This window comes from Drosophila mojavensis, unplaced genomic scaffold (genome assembly GCF_018153725.1).
Source record: "Drosophila mojavensis isolate 15081-1352.22 unplaced genomic scaffold, ASM1815372v1 contig_231, whole genome shotgun sequence".
Taxonomy (NCBI): domain Eukaryota; kingdom Metazoa; phylum Arthropoda; class Insecta; order Diptera; family Drosophilidae; genus Drosophila; species Drosophila mojavensis.
This window is the reverse complement of record NW_025318772.1, coordinates 8371854-8397166: the sequence shown is the minus strand read 5'-3', so window position 1 is coordinate 8397166 and position 25313 is coordinate 8371854. Positions and strand designations below refer to the sequence as shown.

Genomic DNA, 25313 nt, shown 5'->3' with positions numbered 1-25313 from the left:
CTTCTAACAAATATAGATACAAAACTTTTAGATCTAAAATTAAATTTTAATAATTTTGCGAATTCAATTTATTTGACTTATAAGTAACTTTTTAATTGATCCGTAAGGTTTGGGCTAAATATAATGTCAATAATGTTAAAAACCCTTTACTATTTCAAACAAAACTGAATCTATTTTCTATATTCAACATATGTCTGATAGTGGTTGTATATATACAGTGGAATCAGGTTATAACGACTCTGACGAAAATTCTGGTACCCAAACAAACTTATATGAGCAGTTTAATTAAAATGCCTGACCTAGGACAACAAGAATATTATGAGCTTAAGGCCTACACATAGTACATATAAAAGTAGATTATGATATGAAATCTCCTGCTGATTTGAAATGGAATTGATAATTATTTTTTTAATTTAACTCCACATGGAATGCCGATTGCATATTGCATTATATAGAAAGCTGACTCGTATATATATCTCGTCGCTTGGCAGTTTACAATTTCGAATCACTTTGCTGCTGCTCTAGCAGCCGGCGAATGCGGCGGAACGACTCCATGAAGATGATATTGAATTTGCGTGCGCTGCTCTTGATGCTGTCCCGATAGGCAGTCGAGTTCATGTAGACGCTGCAAGTTGAAGGAAGTATTTTAATATGGTCAAAGGACTGTATGGGAGCTGTGAGACATACGCATCCGAGGTAATTGAATAGAAGACACCATAGCCATCCAGTGTCATGGGCGCCACAAAGCCCACATTGGGCGTAAAGCCCAGCGTGCTGGAGGATAGGACGAAATTGCCACCGCCGCCGGCCTTGGCATAGAGCGGATCATCATACAGAGCGGGTATGTCCAGGTTGTTCTCATAGGCTGCGCACCACAGCCCGAAGAGGTGCCTGTCTATGCCATGACCCTTGCGTGCCTCGTCCATCTGATGTCGATGATCAACGACAGCGGCGCGAAACGCCTTAACCAGCTGCTCATCCGTTGTATTCTTGTTGCCGGAGGCCAGCAGGAATTCGTAGACAGCATTCGTGCAGGACCGCAGCGTCTCAGTGCGTCCATTATAAAAGTGACGCATCAGTGCCGTCTCATAAGTGGGTGCAATCCTGGCGAGAATTACAGATTTTAGACAATAGAAATACAAGTTGAAAGCACGCATTGTCTTACTCCTGGTGCATCTGGTAGTACGCCCATTGCATGAGCACCTGGACAAAGGAGTCGGGGTGCAGCTTCTGAGTCTTCATGAAGTCCTTGCCATAATCATCAAACACCTCAAAGGTAACGATGACATCGATGCCCTGTAAGGTAGACTCTTAACATTGCGAAGAGGCTCGAATCGTGGATTCCTACTAACCCTTTCATCAATCTCATGGAGCACGCGCTTAATCTCCGATTTGAGTGTATCATCCAGATCGAACTTAAGCTCCTGCACTTCCACCACTTTCGTTCCATTGGCCTCATTCCAATTCGGCTCGGGCACCTCCAGGAAACTGAGCTGCATAAACGTGGCAAAGCTGGCACTGACCGTTCCATCGTAGCAGCTATGCTCGCCCGTAAACACATAGTGTCCGTTCTTGAAGGCGATGATGCAGCTGCTGCGATCCCCCCAGCGCGAATGATAGTCGCCGTAGATGCACAGCTGTGACGACTCCTCTGTGTTCTGCGGCTGATGCTCGTCGAAACAGACGTCTATGCAGGAGCTTTCCACCAGCTTCAGCTTCTGCTTGTTCGCCTCCGAGAGGTTCAACAGGTGCTTGCGGTTCTTGGCCCAGCTGGTGCGGTTGTCGTGGGTGAGCGCGGGCACGCCATCGCCCTCCGGCTCATAGTCCAGCATGCTGCGTATCCGCTGCAAGGCAACCAGGATCTCGGGAGCCGTTAGAATGGAATCGTCCTCGTGCACACAATTAAACGTGAACTGGCGACCCTTGCCCGTGATGGTCAGGTGCGTCGGTGTGCGTCCCTCGGTCTTGGTCAGAAAGTGCTTCTCAATGTGATCCTGCTCCTCGCCCGGCACACGCGACGTCGAATAGAACTGCTTATACAGCGCCGAGGAGTACTTGACCCGGCCGCCGTTCGAAGAGAGAGGCCTGATGTTCTCATTGCGCACCAGATCCCAAAACTCCAGCGAGTGATAAATTTGACGAGCGAGACTCTGAAACGAATGAGATTCGTTTCGATGATTGCAAATGATTGGGTTGATGACTGTTAAACCTTGAGCATGTAATCTGGTCGCTCGGGCACGCCCACATGGCACAGCTGGCAGGGCATGGACATGATTTGATAGGGCAACAATGGCAGACGCATCGTGTGATAGGCATAATCCTCCCACCAGCTGCCCAGCCAGTTCTTCATGCGAGCCGCGCGCTCCTTCAGCTTCTCCTGCAATTTGGCTCCAATGCCCGTCTCGAACTCCGCAATGATGCGCCTCGTCTCGGCCAGCTCCTCGTCCGTGCCAAAGGGCCGCAAGCCGGCATAGTAACGTTGCAGTGTATCCCTCAGCTCGGGCAACGGCAGCGGTGGCAGCGTCTCGTCAAAGCTAAAGGTGCTCTCATGATTATCACCGATAAATAGGCTGGCACGGTCCATAATAACAACCCAAAATAGCTGTTAAATATATTAACTACATTAATTTCATGGTGCATTTATTTATCTCTAATCGTCTGTAGATAAGCAGAAAGGCAGCTGATTACTTTTTCAATTTGTACTGCACAAATGGTCCAAAGTTTCACAGTTAACTCTTGGCCAAAGGTCGCTTACAAACAGACGCAGACACACACACAGATATGCATACACATATATAGGCTAATATGTTAATAGGCATTTTGTTTTATTTTACGCTTGATTAGCCTGTTGCTGCGTCTCCATTTTTACCGACCTTCACGTGTATCCAACCGGTGCGTCGAAGTGCCGCTAGACGACTAAATACCTTGATGAAAACCAACCCAGCCAGAAGCGTTGTCGAGCCCACTTGCGTGTGTGTGCGTGAGTCTCTCGAGCTGAATTGATTTGATAAGACTGCGATCGATCAGGGCGGTTGAATGAACGCATTCTATAGATAAAACATCCACATATACCTATATATACGTACATGTATGTATGAATAGCGCGGTTAAATGTTTTCATTTTAATGGATTTGCATTTTTGCAATGCATGCGCAATCATTAGCAACCATGGCTCCGGCAACTAGTACAATAAACTGTGACGTCATGCCTCAATTGTCTGCAAGAGAGAAGTGCTTTGAGCTTTGTACCCGCCACCCGCGCACTGAAATATTATTCTAGAGCTGGGAGTGTTCTGGTTGTTTGCGCTCGTGACACGAACACGACGGAGCAGGATGTTCTTGAGGAAAATCAACAAGTTGCATGAGCTCTGAAAAGAATCTAAGAATGAAGTGGGGAAGTAAAGTAAATATTAGAAAAATGCGCAATTGAAATGGGTTAGAACTTTTTAATAACATATATTATTGAAAAAATTAGAAATAATTATTATTTACGTATAAGTTACAAGTTAATTAAATATATTAATTTGCAATTCATTGATAAAATCGAACAAATAATTGCACTTATACATACTATATTTCTCCTACCATTTAATTAGCAATGAACAATTATACTGCCCAGTTGAAAACATGCACATCCTATTATGTTTTAAAATATATTGGTATATGTTTTAGTGGAAGTTGGTATTTGATAATGCCAGGTGTTGAACCCATGTTACATACATATGTAATATTTAATTTCAGTGGCCTTTAAGTATTAACGCCAATGTTTAGTATTGCTGTCAAATTTCTATTGGGTCGCTGGATTCAATTTGTTTATGTGCTCCAGCTGTGATTCTAGTGCTGCCACACTATCGAACAAGTGGCAACGCCGTTCTGCTTGTTTCGCAAAACATCTGGCATTAATTTCGTGAAATGAGCAAATACACAAAAAACGAATTAAATAGAACATTATATTTTCCCATAACGGTTGCCCAATTAAGCGGCGATTATTAATTAAGCAGAAGAGGCCAAAAAATGCTACCATCGACGGGCCTTTTCAAGAGCTTCGCTTGTCCATACTACAACAGCGCCGGCAACGGCAGCGGCAATGATGAAAACGGCGAAGCGTCCTTCAACTGCAAACGTCCTTTCTGCCATTTCAAGCACAATCGCAAGGGTGAGTGTGTGTGTGTGTTTCAAGTTATGCAAACACCTAACGCGCTTGGTTCGCAGATGATGTGGAAGCGACACTGCCTGCGGAATCGGTGCCGGAGTACAAGCCAGCGCCGGTGCCCAAATTGCTATCCCTGCCACTGCCCGAGATGACGATGTGTCCGCCCAAAAAGAAGCCCAATCTGGAATACCATCCGGAGAAGCCGGCCCTGAATGCTTCGCCGGCGAAAAAACGTTTTGACGAGGCCGCGAGTGCACCCAAATATGTGCCTTCCGCGGTAGCAAATGGAGCCGAAGACGAGTGGGTAGAATCTGAAAAAGAGGAGGAGCCAGAAGAACAGCAACAGCAAGAACAACAGGAAGAACAAGTGAAGGCCGAATTGGAGACGGAATTGGACGAGTTGGCTAAAACAACCATTGATATTAAGCCCGAACCACAGGAAGCCAGTGAGGAGACCCCAAAGAATGACAACGAAAAGAAGACTTCATCGTCTTCGTCCAGTGCTCGCAGAGAAAGCCGCAAACATGAACACAAATCTAGAGACAGTAAAGAGCGTCGCAGCTCGTCCCAGAAAGAAAAAGAGCGATCATCTGGCGAGCACCGTAGTTCCAGTTCCAGCTCCAAACACAAATCGTCATCTTCATCATCGTCTTCGCATAGAAAATCATCGAGCAGCGATAAGCATCGCAGTGAGAAGAAGTCTAGCAGCAAGGATAGAAACAGTTCATCCAAGACAGCAACAGCATCCACAACATCTGCATCATCATCGTCTAAGAGTCGCCATCACAGTAGTTCTAGCTCCAAATCCACATCACGTAGCTCGAGCAGCTCGAAATCCAAATCCTCCAGCTCCAACTCTAACTCTCACTCCACTTCCAACTCCAACTCCAGATCCAGCTCTAGCAAAAGTACGACCAAAGCCGAAATAGACACCTCAACTTCTATCGAACTGCCAGCCAAGCCGGATGATGACATTGCACTGGATTACGAAATGAGTGTGGATGTTTCCGAGGCGGAGATCGTGCGCCAGTGTGAAATGATATTCGATGAGCTGGAGCAGGCGTTTGCCCAAAAGCCTGAAGAGACGAGCACGGAGAATGTGCGCAAGCGCAAAGCGCCCTCGCCGGACATTGAGGCCTACACCGAGGCAGCTACAGCGGCGCTGCAGAAGCGTCGGGTTGCCCATGAGAATGCGGACAAGTGCAAGCCGCAAGCACCGGTGGCAGTCCACAAGCCGAATCATATACGCAACGCGATGCAGGCGATCTTCGACAGACGGGCCGAGCTGCGACGCCAGGAGAAACTGCGCGCCGAAGCAGATGCCGAGCTGTTGCGGCAGGCCCAGGAGCGGGTGCGCATAGCCCAGGAGGAGCTGCGCGAAGCGCGTGCCAAGACCCTAACACCGCTCATCTCACGCAGCAGCCTGACACCACCAACACGCATAGGTGACCTGAGACTTCTCTCTACTTACCTCTGCTCTATGAGCTTAATCTAATATTACCCCATCTTGCAGCTCGCACCATAACGCCCGTGGCCAATGTGATAGCCATCGCGCGCGCCAAGAAGAAGATCGAGGAGTTGCAGGCGGAAAAGAAGCCCGCCTTCACAGCTGCCCAGACGTTCAAAGGCGGTACCCGCTTGGCTCACAAGCCGACAGCGGCATTGGACAAGGTGGCGCCTGCAACGGATGTGGCTGCTGCCAAGCCGCCGGTGCTGGAGCCGCAGAGCTCGAAGATATCGTATAACATACGCATGCAGTATTATGAGATGATGGTGAAGCAATGCACCGCTATCTACCCACAGCTGACTGACGCCTGGGAGCGAGCGCAGGTCGAGGAGCTGGCTGTGTTCAAGAAGTGCAGCACGCCGTCAATCTATAAGAACAGCTGCATGCTGGCCATCAACAAGCTGCGCAAGGAGGCCGTCGAGGCGGGCAACCAGCCCAGTGTGGCCAACAAGACTGTCTCGCACGAGATGATGCTGGGCGGCAAGCGGGCGCTCACCACATCTTGGAGCGTGGAAAAGAAGGAGTGCGTATGCAGGGAAAACTCTCTTCGACTTTTCACTAATATTTGACTCTGTCTTTTAGCAAATCGTCGTCGGAGCCCTTTGATACACTCAGTGCAGAGAAGGCATACGAAATGGTCTACGATCTGCGTCTGACCGACGAGCAGCTGGTGGAGAACGGCTTCCCACGGCCGGGCAAGGTGCGCGGAACGGCTGTTATACGCTCCTGCCGGCCGAATCGACGACCCAACGAGACGGAACGCTACTGCACCCGCTGCGGCAAGGTGTTCAATCTGAGCATCTATGACACCAAGTGCACGGACATGTGCAACTATCATCCAAAGAGCACGGGCTATCGGCGCGGCTTCACAGATAATCAGCATCGGTGCTGCCAGCAGCCAGCGGGCACGCCTGGCTGCAGCTATGCCAACTACCATGTCAGCGACTACTACGATCCGGATAAGCTGACCTGCTTCATAAAGACCATTGAGCGCTCGGATGACTATGTGCCCACCAAAAAGGACATTTATGCGCTCGACTGCGAAATGTGCTATACGACGCACGGCATCGAGCTGACCCGAGTGACCGTCGTGGACATCAATGGACGCAGCGTCTACGATGCTCTGGTCAAGCCGGACAACCAAATTGTGGACTATAATACTGTGTACGTATAAGACTGTGAGCTGTATTTGATTGACTGATTGATTGATTCGATTTGGCTTAGCTATTCGGGCATCACGGAGGACATGCTCTCAAAGGAGACACGCACCCTGCGTGATGTTCAGGCGGTGCTTATGTCCATGTTTCATGCCAAGACGGTGCTGGTGGGCCACAGCCTGGAGAGCGACATGAAGGCCTTGAAACTGATACACGATGTAATCGTGGATACATCGGTGTTATTCCCCCACAAGATGGGGCTGCCCAAGAAGCGAGCACTCAAGACGCTGTGCATTGAAAACCTAAAGCGCATTATACAAGAAAATGGTAAGCGGCTGCCCGACTCTATATCTATATCTATATCTATATCTATATCTATATCTATATCTATATCTATATCTATATCTATATCTATATCTATATCTATATCTATATCTATATCTATATCTATATCTATATCTATATCTATATCTATATCTATATCTATATCTATATCTATATCTATATCTATATCTATATCTATATCTATATCTATATCTATATCTATATCTATATCTATATCTATATCTATATCTATATCTATATCTATATCTATATCTATATCTATATCTATATCTATATCCATATCATTGTCATTATCTACGTTCGACTTGCAGAGGCTGGCCACGACAGCGCTGAGGATGCGGAGGTCTGTATACAGCTCATCAAATACTATTTGCGCAACAAGATTAGTTGAGCTGTCCAAGCGGATCGCATTATTTAATTAATGTTTGGGATTGGATTAAACATGTCATCGATGCGGGCACATTACATACGATTCGCAATATGTAACTCAACTTCACAGACGAATCCCACACTTGAAATCAAAACGTATCCCATAAGTGAGCCTTAAGATCGAAAACAAATCAATATATATATATAATGGATATTTATATATAAAATATTAAATATAAACAATAAGACATTATTTTAAATAGTTTGCATTCTCTGGCATCTCGCACAACATCCAGATGCGCTCGAATTCCTGCTCCAGTCGCTTGGCTACCCTGGGCGAACTGGTGACGAGGCAATCTTCACAGTTTCTGGGCAGCATCACCCAGTTCATGGAGCCAGTTATGCAAACGGTCAAGGCCTTTGGCATCTGTTTTCGCGTGGCAATGTATCCATCGATGATGCAGAACTTGTGATGCATCGTCATCTCACGCATTTGGTTTCGTATTACAGATAGTCTGCGCAGCAATACGTAATTGTCGAAACACTCTTGTAGCAACTCATAGTTTTTGAAGCAGACCACGCGCACTCTCACTCCACGCTCACTGGCACGACGCAGTGCATCGGCAATGTCACAGGAGTCCATCAGATAGATCGCCACGTCGATTGAATACTGCGCCTGGTCTATGGGGTCAATGATGTATTTCAGTTGCCTCCTTAAGCAACTGGCAGCGTCACATTTCGCATCGGGCGCATCGGTTTTATGCAGCAAAGAACGATTTCGGAAATACTGAAAGGAAACGAACGCAGTCTGATTTACGCGCTTTCCGATGCGATCCTTCGTCCACTCCCGCTTCAGTTTGGCATAGTGCGCTCTCCAATTATTTGGTTTATTAAAGCAAAGCTTTATAAATTTTATTAAATAGTACAACATTTTCGACTTTTCGTTGTTTGCAGTTGACAAGTGCAATGGCAGATTTTCAAAAGCGATTGAAGGGCTGCCACCTTGTCATAAATGCGGTATTGCCAGCCTGGAACGTAACGGCTTTGCTAGCTGCAAATATTGGCGTTGCCAGTTTATGCTATTTAACATACTACCTGAATCTTTTGTTTATATGTACATTAAATTAATTGGAAATATTTTAATTATTTTATAACAAATTCCGAATTCCATTGGCTTCCAGCTCTATATTGTTATCAACAGCATTCGAACGTAGTTTTTAGACGACCAAGTTTTCTCGCAAATAACAAAGGAAACAGAAAAAAAAAAAAAAACGAAAACTTCAGCTTTCTAGGTGCCACAAAAAAACTTCGTAAATTGCAAATTTTATAACTTTTCTTTTTGTAATTTGTAATATGTATCGCATAGACTTGTTGCTGTAAAGAGTAGAGTAGGTGTAGCTGTCGATGCTCGTATCACATGGAACCAGAAATTTAAAAATGTTTATATGGAAACTATATATTCCTGATTGGTATTAAAAATCTATATACTTACAATTTGAATATGTTTGCAGTTTCATACTACAGCTACTACAGAGTCTAGAAACAATAAATATATGTATGTGTGTTCCTTAGAAAACTTGTTCGTATATTTCATTGAGCCAAAGCATAAGAAAGGATATACAATATTCGGTATGACATAGCGTTTTTGTTCTTTCATGTTTGAATGTAATTTAAATCAGATTTCATGTTGTACTCGATATATTTTTCAATTATACGCGCAACGGCTGTTGGCAACAGATGCTCACCAATGTTGTTGTTGTTGTTGTTGTTGTTGTAATTGTTTAACAAGTATTTGCATGATGTGGTCTTTCAGTTTTCATAAAAGTTGCTGCGTATCGAACTTTTACGCCGTGAAATTCTATTACTCAAAAACAAGAGAAGAAGAGAGGAAAAATCGAGTAAAAGTTTTTTCCCGTACTTTTATTGGCATTGGCTCAGTAATTCGTAGTAATTGTTTCCGCCGGACTTTGATTGGTCGTTCTTTTGGCTAGCAAATGGATAAATAGATGTGACTCAAAGTAGTTGGAGAAAGAGGAAGAGCCAGGAGTGGGTTAGCTGGGAGCAGGACTCCTTCACACATAAACCTAACGAAATGTAAATAATATTAGTGGTACTTGGCAATGACAATGTGCATATGTGGCCCAAAAAGCCGAAAGACCGCACACACTGCAAACAAAACACACGCAAGTGACGCCTCGAGGGCTCGCAGAGGGAACGGGCCTAAAGGGCGCCCGCCGAAGGGCTAGTGCGCAAAACAAACACAAGACCCAAATACAAACAACACAGACACACACACACACACATACACATGTACCTAGACATATATAGATAAATACTAAGAAGCTAGAAAAACAAGTGTGGATGGGAGAGCACAAGTGGGGCTGGGCTGGGGGCTAAGTCAGTGCTGCTTGACTTGTCCCTCTGTCACACATTGGGCGACCTGGCCAGGCGGAAGTATACTTAAGACCGTCGAAATAGAGGCATTAAGATCTTTACAGTTAATCCCTTGAGTAAATGTTGGCTCTACGTAGGTGTGTGTGTGTGTATGTGGTCGCGAGGACATTGTTGTGCCACAACCATAGTGTATACACAGTGAAAAATGTGGTTAGCAATAAAACAGCATTCTGTAGGTGGAACACTTAAATTTAGGCCAACTTTATTGCAAATTGAGTTGCTTAGGCATACTAAATACTACATTTCAATTTAATAGCGATTCGATTACTAGTTTTAAAAAATTAAAAATAAAAACTTTCCAAATTTTCATAGATCTGCCAAAACACTTACACATATATACATATATATATATGGAATCACAGTTAATGTAACTTTTTAAAATATGTTAGTGAGCATTTATGTTAAGTTCCTTACAGATAGTTAACCCCAACCGAATTCGAACCTGGAACTACTCACGTCCCTGTGCTCACTGTTGTGCCCTCTGTTAAGCAAGCATCTTTACCACTGCGCTTTTGACATATGCAAGCCATTACCGATAAGTTTAGAGGATTAGCTGTGTCTTGCATTCGTTTGCCATGGCTCATATTTATTTTAAGAAAATGCATTCTAAATATTATAAACAAATAGTATATGGATTTCCCATCATAGTATATGGATTAAAGATCATCAAACATGCGTTGCAGGCAGTCAGTGCAGACGTCTTGCCAGTGTAAGGCGAATAGATTATTAAGCGTGCCTTGAGTGACGCATGAGGTTGCGAGTTCGAGGCCCAACTAGGTTCCAATTTTTAATTTATTTTTTAAATAGGTCATAAAGCCACTAGAAAAGTATGTTTAGTTTATTAAACAATTTAAACGATAATAACTATGAAAAAAGTCAACTCTCTAATAATTATGAATCTATTACTTAAAATGTTCAAGAAATTATGCTAACTCAAATTTAGTTTAGCACACTTTAAACTGCATCCACATTCACTTCTCACAGTGTATGTTGTCTCGTTGTTATTTAGCTTAAGCACATTCCAAAAAAAGGCTTAAAAGCTTGTACACATATTCATTTTTTGGGGGTCCCGTGAGTTGCTGTTGTTGTGGCCGTTGTCCTGCGACTTGGGCCACGCCTAATGTTTGCTACTGAATATTTCAGTTAACCAGCGACAATGACAACAAAAACAACGACAACAACAACAACAACGAAAATGCCTCTCATGCGTGCAAGTTAAGTGCTTAAAGCATTTAGCCTAACGATTTTGGCTTTTAATTTGCACTTTCAGCTAACAGCGGTGAGCAGAGCCCGGCGAGCTGGGGCCGGGTACAGGAGGCGTGTCACGTATTTATTTAAGCAAATTGCGCAAAAATATTAAAGCAGGCGAAAAACTGAATATAATGCGTGTGTCTGCCAGACCAGCTGCCGAAAGCAGGCGAAAACCTTTTTACAACTTTTCTAGAGCCACAAAGTAAAAAACAAAAAAAAAAAAAAAAAAAAAAACTGTTAAGCAGCAGCCCCGCCCACATATAAATAAGGCCAAAAAGGCAGCAAAAAAGGCGCAAAGAAAACAAGGGCGGAAAGCGCAAAATAAAGTCATCACAAACATATTAGCAGCGCAAAACACCTGAGCAAATAGATTTATATGCACGATAAAGCACAGAGTAATTTCCCTTAGATCCTGTCGCCTGTGCTCCCAGTGCTCCCAGTGCTGCCCACCTCCTGCTCGACGCCAAGTGCAGCACATTTGCCACTCGGCCCGGCGCTCGCCTGTTGCCTAAGCCACAAAATAGCTGGGGCCCAAGATAACATCACTTTATTGTAAGAAAGTTAAAACACAGAAATGCAAGCCAAAGCCAGAGCCAGAGCCAAAGCCAAAGCCAAAGCCAAAGCCAAATAGCCCAAAAAGGTAACTGCGTGTGGCTGTCTCCCTCTGCCTCTATCTCTCCCACTCTCACTCTTCCTCTCTCTCTCTCTCACTATCTGCCACCCCCCACAGTGTGCGTGTGAGCAGGCACTTAAAAAAAATGCCAAATATAAAAATGCCGACACATGCTCCAAGCCAAAAATCATACAGATAAATGTGAGAAATTCTATATACTCTAACTAAAGATATAAAGACTAATATGATTTTAAAAATTACTTCAAAATTAAAAATTACCTATTATTTTCTTCACCATTATTTTATGTTCCTAAATTCCTTTGTTTTATTCATGGACCTTTAAAAGCATATTTCCCATTATTGTCATAAATTGCCAATGAGTTGAAAACCTAACTTTCATTCGAGGTGTTAGCATATATTTGAATTGTTAGCATATGTATGTATCAACTGTTAACATAACATGATAACATGATTAGCAACTGTTAAAATATATGGCCACTGTAAAAATGTACTCAAGCTGTTAAATATTAATTGTGGCTGAAAGCTCTTACCGAACAATATGCAATAGTTAAGCGACTCTAATGCAGTGTATATCTAACAGAGCGTATAAAAGTTTTTCGATGTCATTTTGGCATTGGTTTACGAGCGACTTCCTTTTGTTGGGTGTGAAATTATCAAAATTTACTTGAAGACGCTAGGTAGAGCTGGAGCTCGAATTCGAACTCGAATTCGAAATCCCATGAGAAGCTGCTAACAATAAGGCCAGGCGACCATGGGAGTTGAAGCTGCAACATGCAACTGAACGTGCAGCACGTGCTGCAAACATGTGGCACTAGAGTTAGCTGAGAGAGAGAGAGAGAGATATATATAGATAGATAGAGAGAGAGAGAATGTGAGAGAGGGAGAGCCAAAGTGGTAGGAGGAGAACGCATAAAGTTCTACGAGGCGAGGTCAGCCCAGGCCATTAGCAGCTAAAATGCTTGACAAATAATTAGGAAGGCAAGAAGAAGAAAATAATAAAAATAAAATAAAATAAAAATAGCGTAGCTCGAAGGACACATGAGTGATGGCCACTATCGAAGGATGTGGTCATGTATATATAGAAGGGGATATATCACACAAATTGGCATTGCTCAACATGGAAGTCAAGTGGCTTTTGGCTTTTGGCTTTTTGCTGTCAAAGATTTGTCGCGCACAAGTAGCAGAAAAAGAAGAAGAGGAAGACGAGACAGCGAGGCAGTAGCTGAAAAAAAGTTAATTGCAGTTAATGACGACATTAATCACAAGAAAATGAAGCCCAGCGCCGTTGACAATAAGCGCCAAGCGCAAATGAAGAGCCAGCGACAGCGACAGACAGAGTCAGAGGCGGACAAGGGGGCAGACGGGAAGAGGAGCGAACAGAAGAGAACAGAAGAAGAGGCGTCTATTAACACCGATACCCAGATACACTTTATGCACTACAAAGGCAATGTGGGCAACTAGGAAGTTGGGAGTTGGGTGGGCGTGGCGCAACAAGCGAACAGAACAACAGGATGCGAGTAGGAAAAGCAATTTCACTGCGAGCTTCCTTTAAGACAAATAAGTCAGCCGGATCAAAAGGACCTTTCAGGCGTGGCACAATAGAAATGAATTATAAGCGGGAAAAGCCGGTTGTAGCGCAGCTGGAAAAGGAGGGGATGGGTAGGGGGTGGCAGGGCGCGAACCAACCGGCGCAATGTCAGCGATAATAATGAACAACAACTATGCAGCCATGACGAATGATGCTGCTGTCCTTCTCACACTCCCACTCATTGCCCTCTCTCCCACTCCCACTTCCATTTCTACTCTTTGTCTGTCTCTGGCGCTCTCTGTGCAAGCAGCTAAAAGTACAATAATTGCCGCCAGATGGCGCTGCGTGTCCAGTGCTGTTAGAGACAATAATCGTCAGTTTGTTTATTATGTTTGGCAATCTGCAGATTAAACTCGCTTTTGATTTAGGTGTTACATTTGAATAGAGCTCAATGCTTGATTATATAATGGCTTATATAAAGACTTAACTTACATTTGTGTTATCTGGTTTGTAGGCTATTCATTAAAATAACTGCAAATTAACTTTTGAATTCGATGATAGCTTAAAAAAAATTATAAAAAATTACTATTTAATTATTTTTTGGCAATTTTAATTATTTTAAAAATTGATCCTTAATGTTCAGCTAATCAATTTCCTTATGACATTTGATCGAATTTCCCTCTAATTTGTGAGGGCATTTGCTAGAGGAAATTTATTTTATTTGATAAACAACAAAATTTCCTATTCACCAAATGCAAAGGTGAATTTGTGAGAGTTAAATTCACAGGAAAAAGGAATGCAAAATTGTATTTGGCATAAAGCTAGTTAGTATATTCATTAATAAATAGTACAGATAAATCGATTAAGCCAATTGTAATTGCCTTTACAATTTGTTGCTTTTGCATGAAATTCAATTTCGATTTGGAATTCAAATTCGAATTGGAATTCGAATTCGAGCGAGAACAATGCGTTAATTAAACGCACGCAGTTGCCTAATGAGCTCGCCATTGATTGTGCTGATAAATGATAACAAGTGATACGAAGAGTACAGTTAGATGAAGTTGCTGCTGGAGCTGGAGCTGGTGCTGGCCGAGCTGGGCAGGTAATGAGGAGCACGTCTTTAGCAATTGCCGCACGAATGCGCTTGCAGCAGCTGCTACGCCATTTCCTCTGGAATGTGCGTCTATGTGTGTGTGTGTATGACTGAGTGTGTGTGGGTGCGAAAACAAAGATGTCTGTGGAATTTATGCAACATGAGAGCGTCTATAACTTATCCAATTAAAACTCAATAAACGCGACAGCCCAAAGCTCGCCCCTCACATGCCAGCCACGCCCTGGCCCAGGCCTAAGGGGCGGGCAGCGGGCAGCCGGTAGCGGGCGTGTCTGTTCAATAAGAGGCAGCTCCTGGCTCCTGGCTGCTGACTGCTGGCTGCTGGCTGGCTTAACGCAGCGATTACAAGTGCCTTCAGCTTGTAATCCACTTTTGGAAATGCAGCCAGTGCCAGCTACAGCTACAGCTACGGCTACAGCTACGGCTACGGCTCCTTTGGCAGGACGAGTGCGTCCTGTGCCTGTCTTCTAGCCAAGCAGCCAACCAGCCAGCCAGCATGACAGCCACAAATTGAAGATGACAAAATGTCTAAACAAGCAACCTCTATAACTATGTGTGTATGTGTGTGTGTGTGTGGGTGTGTGTGTGTGTAAGCATATCTAGCGGAATAATCAATAAATTACACACCTGTCTGGCCACAGCAAATTTATATATACAGCAAGCACACGCTATAATGAACAGCTCAATTGCTTTTGCTTACGGTGAAAATTTGAAAGGAAATTCATTTTGCTTAACTTCATAAAGTTGATGAAGTAACGAGCTTAAGCTTATATAAAGAGATCTTAAACTAGGCATTGCGTTTATTTGATTAGCTATATTTGTAATTATTTTTTAAAATCCAACATCTAAAGCATTTAAAAATATCTTTGCACTATTAATATCTAATACATCATTTCTTTTGTTTTAATACATAAATATTTCATAATTCTTGTTATATTAATTATTTATTATAAATATTATTTCATAAACTAATTATTTTTTGTCTTAAATATGTATTTCTTTTTATTAATTTTTTTTTTATTTTTTTTATTTTTTTATAAACTTTGTAATCTCCAGTGCTTTTATATTTCTTAAATCCATATCCAAATCCATAGTTTTAGCATACTTTCCCGCTCCCCTACTAGCTTGCTAATACTTGCTAATACTGATATTAGCAAATTTATTTTTTTATTTGTATATATATTTTTTTCATTTATTTCCTTAAATATTTTGCATTAACAATACAAAAAATGGCATTCGTAAAAACTTGTTTAATTATTTGATGTAATTAGCAATGCTGCTGCTATAGCTGCTGTTCGTTCCAGTCAGCTTTCACTGTAGCTGCAGCTGTACGGCTTAGAGTTATGGCTTTGACTTCAGCCAAGACGTAATATACATACACATAAATATACGTGCATATATATGTATGTGTATGCACATATATATTCGATTATCTATATAAAAATATTTTCCAAGAGATTCCGACAGCGCATTCCGCAGGTGCCATTCGCCAACGCGACCCGCTGCAAGATGCCAATGCCGACGATGGCAGTGTGGATGAAGGAGCTTTGGGCAGTGGACTCCGGGCTCTGTGGCTGTGGCTGTGGATGGGGCTGTGCCTGGTTCGACTTCAATATTTCACGCTGGCTAAGTTTTCGATTGTGTTGGGCTAGCGGCTCGGCACTTGGTGGTAATTGTCCTGCCAGCCACTGGACTTGCACATTGTTAAGCATTTGCAGCAGCACGGCTACGGCCATGGCTCTGGGTCTACCTAGCAGGCCAGGACTCCGGGCCTAGCTGCCGGCTCTCGGCTTCTGGCTACTGGCTTCTGGCTTCTGGCTACTGGCACTTGGCTCTCGGAACTGAGTGAGTATTTGTGCGTGCCATTCTGACAGGCAGCGTTGGCAGCAACTGAATTTTTGATTTATGTGCATTACTTATGCTTTTACTTAGTTGTCTCTCCCCCCACTCCCGCACTCCCGCACTCCCCCACTCGCGCCCTCTCCCTCACTCGGCCAGATTGCCGTCTCTGTTTGACGCTTATGCTCGGAGCCACCAAATTGATGCTAAGTGCTGGGGTGCGCGTGCGAAATGGGTTGAGCGGCGGAGCCAGAAGCAGCAGCAGGAGTAGCAGGAGCAGCAGCAGCACCAGGAGCTGTGGAAGCTGCCAGCCACAGCAATAGATACACTCAGCGAAAAGCTATGCTCAAATGTTGTCTTAGCAGTTGCTTTAAATATATTAAATTGTGTTTTAAGGTGAAGACATATTTCTACATAGAATTATTTAAAAAAAAAATATATTGCCAATAATAAGAATAAAAAAATAACTAATACGATTTATATAAATATAAGATAAATTAAAATAGTGCAGTAAGAATAATAAAATTTAATAAAAAATTAAAAAAGCTATAGCTGTAAATGAACAAATATTTACAAGCTTAAAAAAATTATAGTTTATGTATTTATATTTTTTTTAGAGCTTTAGTGCTTTTATGGATCAATAATTGAATATTTATTGTATATAAAATGTTTGTATACATATTTAAGTATATATGGGGGTTTCTTCCGAGCTCTCGCTCTCAAGAGCTATAAGATTTAAATTTTTGGCATATCTTTATTTCCCAAAAATTTATATTTAAAAAATCTGACTTTATGTATTTTTTTTTAAATTTTTTGGACTGAATTGTATTCTTAAAATAGCCCCAAGATTTGCGCTAATTAAAGTGATATTTACGAGCAAGTAAACATGTCAATATCTTTAAGGTAAGATATAAACATTTTTTTTTTATTTTTTTTTTTACACTAGAAAGCTGCAAGACAGAGACGTTTCATTAAATTTTAAAGACCTGAGTGACCTGAGTCGAAGAATCCACATTTTTTTTTTTTAAATAAATATTAATGAAAAAATTTTATACTTATATTTAGCAATAAATTATTAATTTTTTTTTTTAATTCTTTCAAGCCCTTCAATAGATCTAATTGAAATGGGAAATAAATTTGGCAAGTGAAGTGTATCTGAGGCACTTCAGCACTCGCTTTGAGTTTTCCGCAAGTGTGGCTCGATGCGTTTGCTGTGTGTTGAGCCTTTTTACACACACACGCACATTCACACATACACCCATACTCGTATATTAAATACCATCCTTGGAGAGTCATCAGCATTCCTCGAGCGGTTTTTATTTCCGTTTTCATTAGTTGCTTTTTACACAAGTGCCGCCCACACATACACACACGCATAATGGCATTAATGTCTCGTTTACACACACTCACACACACACACACACATAGAGATCTCTCCCTCTCCCTCTCTCTCTCTCTCTCTCTCTCTCTCTCTCTATGGCTGGCTTTTCCCACTAGTTTGTCAATGGCAGCCATTTCTATGTTTGCTCACGTATTTTGCTGTTGACATTCCCTGAGCTGCTGCCACTGCTGCCTCTGCTCCTGCTGCTGTTGTTGTTGTGTCGTTGGTGTTGCTGCGGCCAGCCCGAAATGAGTATGAAAAATGCTTGCGATAATTTGTTGACCTCAACAGGCGATGTTTATGTAAAGAAAGAATAAAATAACGAGAAAGAGAGGAAGGCAAACTCACACAGACACACACACACACACCACACACGGCACACACCCACAGACATACATACATGTGTATTAGGCACATACATTAAAGACATTTTAAAATTGTTTTGTCAATTTGTTGTGTGCAATGCGGCGTATGCTTGATAAGTCGCTCGACGCTCGTCGGTCTATGGCCATAAGTGCGGCACAGACACGAACTGGATTTTTGGGCGCTAATCAAATCACGTACTTAGCCAAGTAAAGTACACACAAACACGCACACACTCACACACGCATACAGGCACACACGGGACACAAAGTATGCCACACGCTGAATAAGACGTCTTAAGACGCCGCAATGGAGCTACAGGCAACGTGGCACAGGCCCAGGCCCAGACCCAGGCGGAGGCACAGGCACAGCAATGCGCATTAATAGCTTAGACAACACACACACATACATACATACATACATGTTTGTGCCATAGGTACAGTGAAGCTGCAATTAGATGGTCTAACATCTCCTAATTAAAATATTAAATCAGTTTTAAAATTATTTATAAATAACCACAAATATTTTCTAATATCTTGTCCAGTAAAAAGTACAATTGAATCGCTCTGCAGTTTTTGCTCATATTTTGTATTTTAATAATAATATATTCACATTTTGGCGATTAAACTTTACTTTTGATTGAAAATAATATTTGAGTCAATGAATCATCATCATTTATATGAATAAATAAACAAATTTTAATCTATTTTTTCAGTAGTTTTTATTTTATTTTATTTATTTTTTTTTTGTTAAGAGCATTTGCTACTTTTCCATAGCTTCCGTTTGACTTTTATTTATCTTTATTTATACAAATTTATGCATTTTCCAATACTTTAAAGCTTTAAATATTACCTTCTGACTTATCTTCTTGTTGAATTGCAATTCCGTCACTTTAGTTGTGCTAATGCTCTGAAATGCTTTTATTATCACAGCTTAAATTCATAATCTATTACTTTTTTATTCAATTACATTTTGTTCGAGTCAAAATAAAAAGAGAGCTGTGAGTATTTAAAGCTTTTACGAATTCAGCTATGAAATGACGTGAGTTGACTGTGGTCCAACTGTCTGAGCGACTTGTTGAAGTGATTAGCGCCGTTTGCAGTCGGAGTTTTTGTTCGTGCCTTGCCCTGGGTTCAAAGCCGGCCAAATTCAAATTAGTTTTGTTGTTGTTATTTAACTAATATAAATAAAAAGCTCTCTTTGGGTAAAACTTGGATTGTTTTTTGTGGCGCATCAAGTTGCAGGTTCGAATCCCAGCCAAGACTAATTATAAATATGCTAATAATACAATTTTTGTTTTTACTGCATTTTTATAAATTAAAAATTTTAAGACATAATGATCATAGCTATAATAATAATTGTAAATTTCTTTTCACTTTTTTTTTTTTTTTACATATAACCCTGCGTATAAAAGTCATAAGTTAATATTGTCATTATTATGTTAAACGTTCTTCAGCAAGCATATCAGCCTGTAAACACGCACACAAAGATACACAACACACACTCACTCATATATGTATGTATACATGCACATGTATTTTTGCGGTACAAAAACTTGGCTTGGCACAAAGGCAAATTACGAGCGCATTTAAACTGGGGCGCAAGTGCTACTTAAATAACTCATTTAGGTCGCCTGATCCCCGCCGGAGTCGATGTGCATGCGTGTGTGTGTGTGTGTGTGTGTGTGTGTGTGTACATAAAATCAACAATAAACTTTGTCATCTCAATTTGCTTATTACCAGCAGGCAGGCAGCAAGGCCGGCGCAGGCAGAGGCAGCGGCAGAGTCGTAGGAAAAACTTTCTTATTAATGGTGGCGATTTCAATGCGCTGCTGCTACGCCTCCTACCCAAGCACGCATACCTACAAACACACACACACACACACAGACATATGTGCAGGCAGCGTGTGTGAATGTGTGTGCGTGTGTGTGTGCTTGTGTGCTGCAGATAATGCTGTGACAAACTTACACAGTTACTCGCTAAAATTTTGATGTGCCCTCCTTCCAGTGAGCCTCGCCCCGCCTCGCGCTTTCCAGCTGCCGACCGCAAAATGGCAGCGTCGAGCTAAAGTCCTTGCGTCTTGTTGCATGGCATGTCTTATGTCTTATGTCGTATGTCTGATGTCCTATGTCCTATGTCTTGCGGTTAGCGCTGCAAGTCGCAAATTGTAAAAACCATAATTAGTGTCTGTCACGGCACATAGACCCACGCCCATTCGCCCCAACCACACATCCTGGAATTGGAGACTGACGCAAGCTGCAGTCAAGCTGAGCCAAGCTGAGCTGAGGTGAGCTGAGCTGCTGCTGCTGCTCTAATTGCAAGTAAATATTTTTGCCATCTAAAATAAATACAAAATCATTATAAAATTTTTGTGGGGCAGCTTCAAGCTTCGAGCTGTGAGCTCCGAGCTGCAGCAGCAGCTGAGTCGAAGGTGGCCTGGCCCACATTTGTAGTGCCTGCAAGTTTTTAATGATGCAGCTACGTCTGCCACTTACGCATGCAGTACGCTAGTGCGAGTGAGCCAGACACGACGGCGGCATACTCGCTCGAATTAAAAAATAATTAAGAAAATAAAAAAATGATGTATAAATTTTTAAATAATTTCTAAATTTATGATTTCAATTTCCTAAGCAATTTTGTATCGGATATGCCACGCCCAAGGTTGGCGTAACTCTACATAAATATGTGATATCTGCATTTGCCCAATTTTTATGCTCAATTATTTCGCCTTCCACTTCTGGTATTCGTTAGAAACTCTATAAATTAGAAGCTTTGTTCTGCTCAATATACCCGTTTAGTCTCGCTTTAACGAGCATTGAAAAAGGCTGCACTATAAAATGCAAAAATCACGCAAATTATCGAAACATGCGGAAGCGCACTTCAACTTGCTGCGCATAAATCTTGGCGAAGTTGAATTGAACAAAATAGAAAAAATAGAAGAAAACTCTGCAAACTGGCTGAAAAAGTACAAAAATCTTGAGGTAGTATATAGGGGCCACGACTGCACTGTACCCTTTCTATACACACATACCCACACACACACAACACACACAGGCACACACGCACACACAGCTATAAAGACTAACTTTCCAATGCCGCAAATTGCAAAACTTCCACGTTATCGCATGAAGTGCGAACATGGCGGCAATCGATTGGAAGTTGCAGCCGACAGATGGCGCAGTGGGCGCACTGGATTGTTAGAAATGCTTAAAGTAACTTAGAAAAATAATTTGATTTAATATAAAAATAAGTCGATGCCACTTAATCAGTTGCCCCCTGTGAGGGTTGAACTCACGGCCTTTGGTTTACGAGACCAACGCTCTACCACTGAGCTAAAGGGGCAGCTGTTAGCGCGCTGTTAAATGCCAAATGTATATATATAGCGCATTAGCAGCTGTGATCGCAGCTGATAACAGCCGTTGTAATTGTTTTCTTTTGCGCCAGGTGGCAACGCCAGAACGCAAAAAGAGCGTTAAGTTCTAAGCTGCCAGCTCGATTTCTTTTATTTTGTATTCTGCTTGAAACGTAGTTAATTGCCTTTAAATGTTCATAAATATACGCAAAATGGAAGACATTGAGATCGGTTCGTCTGCACTCAGTTTATGTTCTGCCAAATGAGGCATAGCACATATAAATTGAAAGTCAATTGAGAGTATTATCCCTTGCTTGAAAACCTTTCGTTTTCGCTTTCTCTTTTCTCCCCGTTTTTCTGTAGCAAAAATTATGGCGGCCAAGGCAAAAGTTTTTTCGCCAACTGTCAAATGCAATTTAGTTGATAGGATCAAAATCTTTGCGCGTACTAACGGCGCCAGCCAACCCGCCAGCCACGCCCACAGCCCAGAGCCCAGAGCCTGGGCTGACATTGTCTCTGGCTTTGCGCGGGGATTGTTTGCCTCTCCACTCTGTATGCAAAGGCAAAGTGACTCGCTGACTGGCTGGCTGCGAGAATTTTACGATTTAAATGCGATTTACGGCGCTAATTCGTAGTGCCATCGGCATAGAGCCGCCGCGGCAGTGACAGCCTCTGCCAACAGCATCGCCACAGCCAATTGAAGGGCGTGGCGTGGACTCCTGCTGCTCCTGCTGCTGGCCTCTCCTCCCCCGCCCTCAACGGCCACCTTAAAGCAAGGCAATAGCAGTCGGGCTTATTTGATGCTCTGCACATTTATCATAATGGCGCCTCGCTCGCAATGCGCCATTGGAATACGAATACGAATGGGTGAAGAGGAGAGACGCAAAAAGGGGGCTGAGCATGAGGACAGCCAATGCAATTTTGTGGTAAAACGTTTGTAATCTGATTTCAATGCAATTGCATAATGGCATCATAGCTCAATTATGAGTTACTGCAGTTGCAGCGAGCCAATTAGAGAATGGAGACAAAAAACGTTAAATAACGAATAAAAAAATATAAACAAATCTGAGATCTTAATTAGTTTATAGTAAGAATATTAATATATCCACTAGACTAAGATCAACCAATTGATTGATTCACCTGAAAAGGAGTGATGAGGTGAGAAAGAGAGATGTATATATATAAGGTAAGAAGAAGACGGATAAGGTACAAGTGAGATACACAAACACAGAGAGTGAGTGAGAGAGAGTGTGAGAAAGAGAGAGAGCAAGAGCTAGAAAGATACGGAAAGGGAGAGACAAAGAAAGAACTAGGAGGACAGAAAGAGAGGGTGAACAAGTGAGAGAGACGTAGGGAAAAATAGTGCTAGAGTGAAAACAGATATGGAGAGCAAGAAAAATAGAAAGTGAATGCGAATGGGAAAGAGAGAGAGAGAGAGAGATAAGAACATATAGAGTGAGTGAGATAGCGAGAGTGTGAGAGTTAGTAAGAGAGAGAGAGAGAGAGAGAGAGCGAGAGATAGTGAGAGAGATAAAGACAGCCAAAAGAATATATCATAATGATGCAGATAAAGAACAGAATCGGCGTAGCAGCTGGATGATAACTATAAAAAGTTCTAAGCTACTATCAAATTGCTCACAATTTCTAATATATCGTGGGAATTACATAGACAGCCGATATAACAGTAATCATAATGCAGCAGGATTTCATTTTGTTAAATTTGTACTTTTTGCAACCTGTATGAGTTGGTCCTGCAGTACATTCACATGAATTGAAATAGTTGCTCGAATTGTGAACATCTCATATATTGTGTATGTAGGTATATACACATATAACTCGTAATCTAAGGATGTCCTTACTGTCCATTATGCCAGGGATTCATTTCTATCTCTGTGCTCTGCTCGGCTCTGCTCTCCAAGTACAATGTAAATTCTAAAGAGTTTTTCTTGTATTTTTTGTATCCCATTGAAGCTAGCTGCTATTGTCGTAGACCTGGCTGCCTTTCGTGAGGCCAGCTCCCCCTTTGATGGAGCTGGGCACTGGGAGCTGGTGGGTCTATCATCATTTTGATTTCTCAACTATTTCTAATGCGATTGCTGCCCCGGTTGAACAATTGGTTTGGTTCTTTTTTGTTCGTTCGTTGAGCTGCTCGTTGTCAACGTCTTATGCCACCTAGAGCTACCCACAGAAGTGCTCTCATCCTCGGTTTGGGCATGGCACACTTCAAACCACTTGCCCGCGCACCACCTCCCGTCCACGTCTCATCTCAGCTAGCTGGCTGCTGCTTCCTTCTATAATGGTAGGCAAATTCCGTTATCAGCTAACGTCGGCGGCTGCATTTAATGTGAACGGCTCGTCCTTCCCGCACGCCCCCCTCCCATTGTGTCTCGCACTGCATCTGTGAGCTGCTCCTGCCACGGCTGCCACTGCTGCCTGATTATTTGACTCTAATGGCTTGATAAATGCGATTTCGAAATTGAGTTGGTGCATTGCATTTAATTGAATAAGCACGAAGCCGTCTATGCGCATATATCACTCGCCCACTGCATAATACATAGATATATATGGTATATATATGTATATATATCGTGTCTATCTCACATGTACAGATATCGGTGGAGCTGAATAATTGGCAACTAATTGAGAAGCAGTTAAACTGCCTTCAAGGGACGGAGAGGAAGACAGATAGAGAGAGAGAGAGAGAGAGAGAGAGAGAGAGAGAGACAAAAAGGGAGAGATAGAGAGAGAGAGAGAGAGAGAGAAAGAGGAGAAGTTGGCGTGAGAATATTAAATACGGTTGAATGGGCAGTGTTTGAAGTAGGTGTTGCGCGTAATACGATAATAAAGAACCTATTTCGAGGTGTGCTGATAAATGCTTTGCGGATAGACATTAATCACTGGGTGTTATTCATCCATAATTATTAGTCATTAGTCATGAGTCATGGGCCTTAGTTAGTCGCTAATCATTATGAATTCGCCACTGGTTATTATTTAGGCATTAGGCATTAGGCATTAGGCATTAGGCATTAGGCATTAGGCATTAGGCATTAGGCATTAGGCATTAGGCATTAGGCATTAGGCATTAGGCATTCGGCATTAGGCATTAGGCATTAGGCATTAGGCATTAGGCATTAGGCATTAGGCATTAGGCATTAGGCATTAGTCATTAGTCATTAGGCATTCGATATTCGATATTACTATATACTGCATTTTATTCTACTTGTAGGCTGATGAAAAAATCATATAAGGGCAACTTGAACTCGTGAGAATTGCATAGGAAGGCAATATATCGAGAATGATGTATTTCTGAAATTATGATCTCTTGGCTCGTTTCATTACGCCGAGTTATTAAGAAGTAATTCATATCCCAGCATATATGAACTGCTTTGGCAATGGCTGGCGAGGAAATTCGCATTTTCGGATATTAACACTGGGAGGCGCTGACCCCAGAAACCAGAAGCGACTTGATTTATAGGCGCGACTTTACGGCTATGTTTTGTATGCTTTGTTTCTGCTCTTCTTCGACTCATTGCTGTTGTTGTTGTTCTTGTTGTTGTGGCTGACAGCAAACTAAGTGCGAATCATTTAGGAGCGGAACACCCGCAGCACCCGCTCCCCGCCCTAGTCCGACGGCTTGACTGCCCGGACCCTGGCCCAGGCAAAACTTTTAATAATAATTTGCAAATAAATTACAGCCAAGTTGGTGGCAGGCGCCGCGCTGCGTCGCGATTTGCTCCGCCCCAAAATTCGTTCTTTGTCCTACATGCTGCGTCCTTTCGCCGTTAGAGGGTCCATTAGAAGGCATTGAGCAATTGTTGTTGCTTGTACATTAAGAACTCATTGGCATAAATTGCAATTTAATGTCTGCCT

General features: G+C 42.3%; 3 protein-coding genes and 1 non-coding gene across 6 annotated transcripts; 1 reads left to right on the top strand and 3 right to left on the bottom strand.

Moving 5' to 3' along the window:
• Positions 1–50: 50 nt before the first annotated feature.
• On the bottom strand, positions 51–3191 carry LOC6575337 (peroxisomal carnitine O-octanoyltransferase). Of its 3 annotated transcripts, XM_015167930.3 has the most exons (7): positions 3087–3191; positions 2874–3013; positions 2210–2602; positions 1353–2150; positions 1166–1296; positions 688–1104; positions 51–625 (listed from the first exon to the last, which is right to left on the bottom strand). In XM_015167930.3, exons 3-7 carry the CDS (start codon positions 2582–2584, stop codon positions 493–495), a joined length of 1854 nt encoding a protein of 617 aa, XP_015023416.1. In that variant the 5' UTR covers positions 2585–2602; positions 2874–3013; positions 3087–3191; the 3' UTR covers positions 51–492. The 3 variants fall into 3 exon arrangements, with proteins under 3 accessions (XP_015023416.1, XP_043864040.1, XP_043864041.1); XM_044008105.1 differs by lacking the exon at positions 2874–3013 and having other exon boundaries at positions 3087–3187; XM_044008106.1 differs by lacking the exons at positions 2874–3013; positions 3087–3191 and adding an exon at positions 2689–2828.
• Positions 3192–3862: 671 nt separating this feature from the next.
• LOC6575336 (RNA exonuclease 1 homolog) lies at positions 3863–7783 on the top strand. Its single transcript, XM_002001312.4, has 6 exons — positions 3863–4155; positions 4212–5597; positions 5666–6182; positions 6242–6823; positions 6884–7143; positions 7473–7783. Exons 1-6 carry the CDS (start codon positions 4014–4016, stop codon positions 7550–7552), a joined length of 2967 nt encoding a protein of 988 aa, XP_002001348.1. The 5' UTR covers positions 3863–4013; the 3' UTR covers positions 7553–7783.
• Positions 7728–9062, bottom strand: LOC6575335 (mitochondrial cardiolipin hydrolase). The gene has a single exon (XM_002001311.3). The coding sequence runs from the start codon at positions 8459–8461 to the stop codon at positions 7781–7783; it is 681 nt and encodes a 226-aa protein (XP_002001347.1). The 5' UTR covers positions 8462–9062; the 3' UTR covers positions 7728–7780.
• A 12299-nt stretch (positions 9063–21361) lies between these two features.
• Positions 21362–21433, bottom strand: Trnat-cgu. The gene has a single exon. It is a non-coding gene; the product is annotated as a tRNA-Thr (tRNA).
• Positions 21434–25313: the final 3880 nt, after the last annotated feature.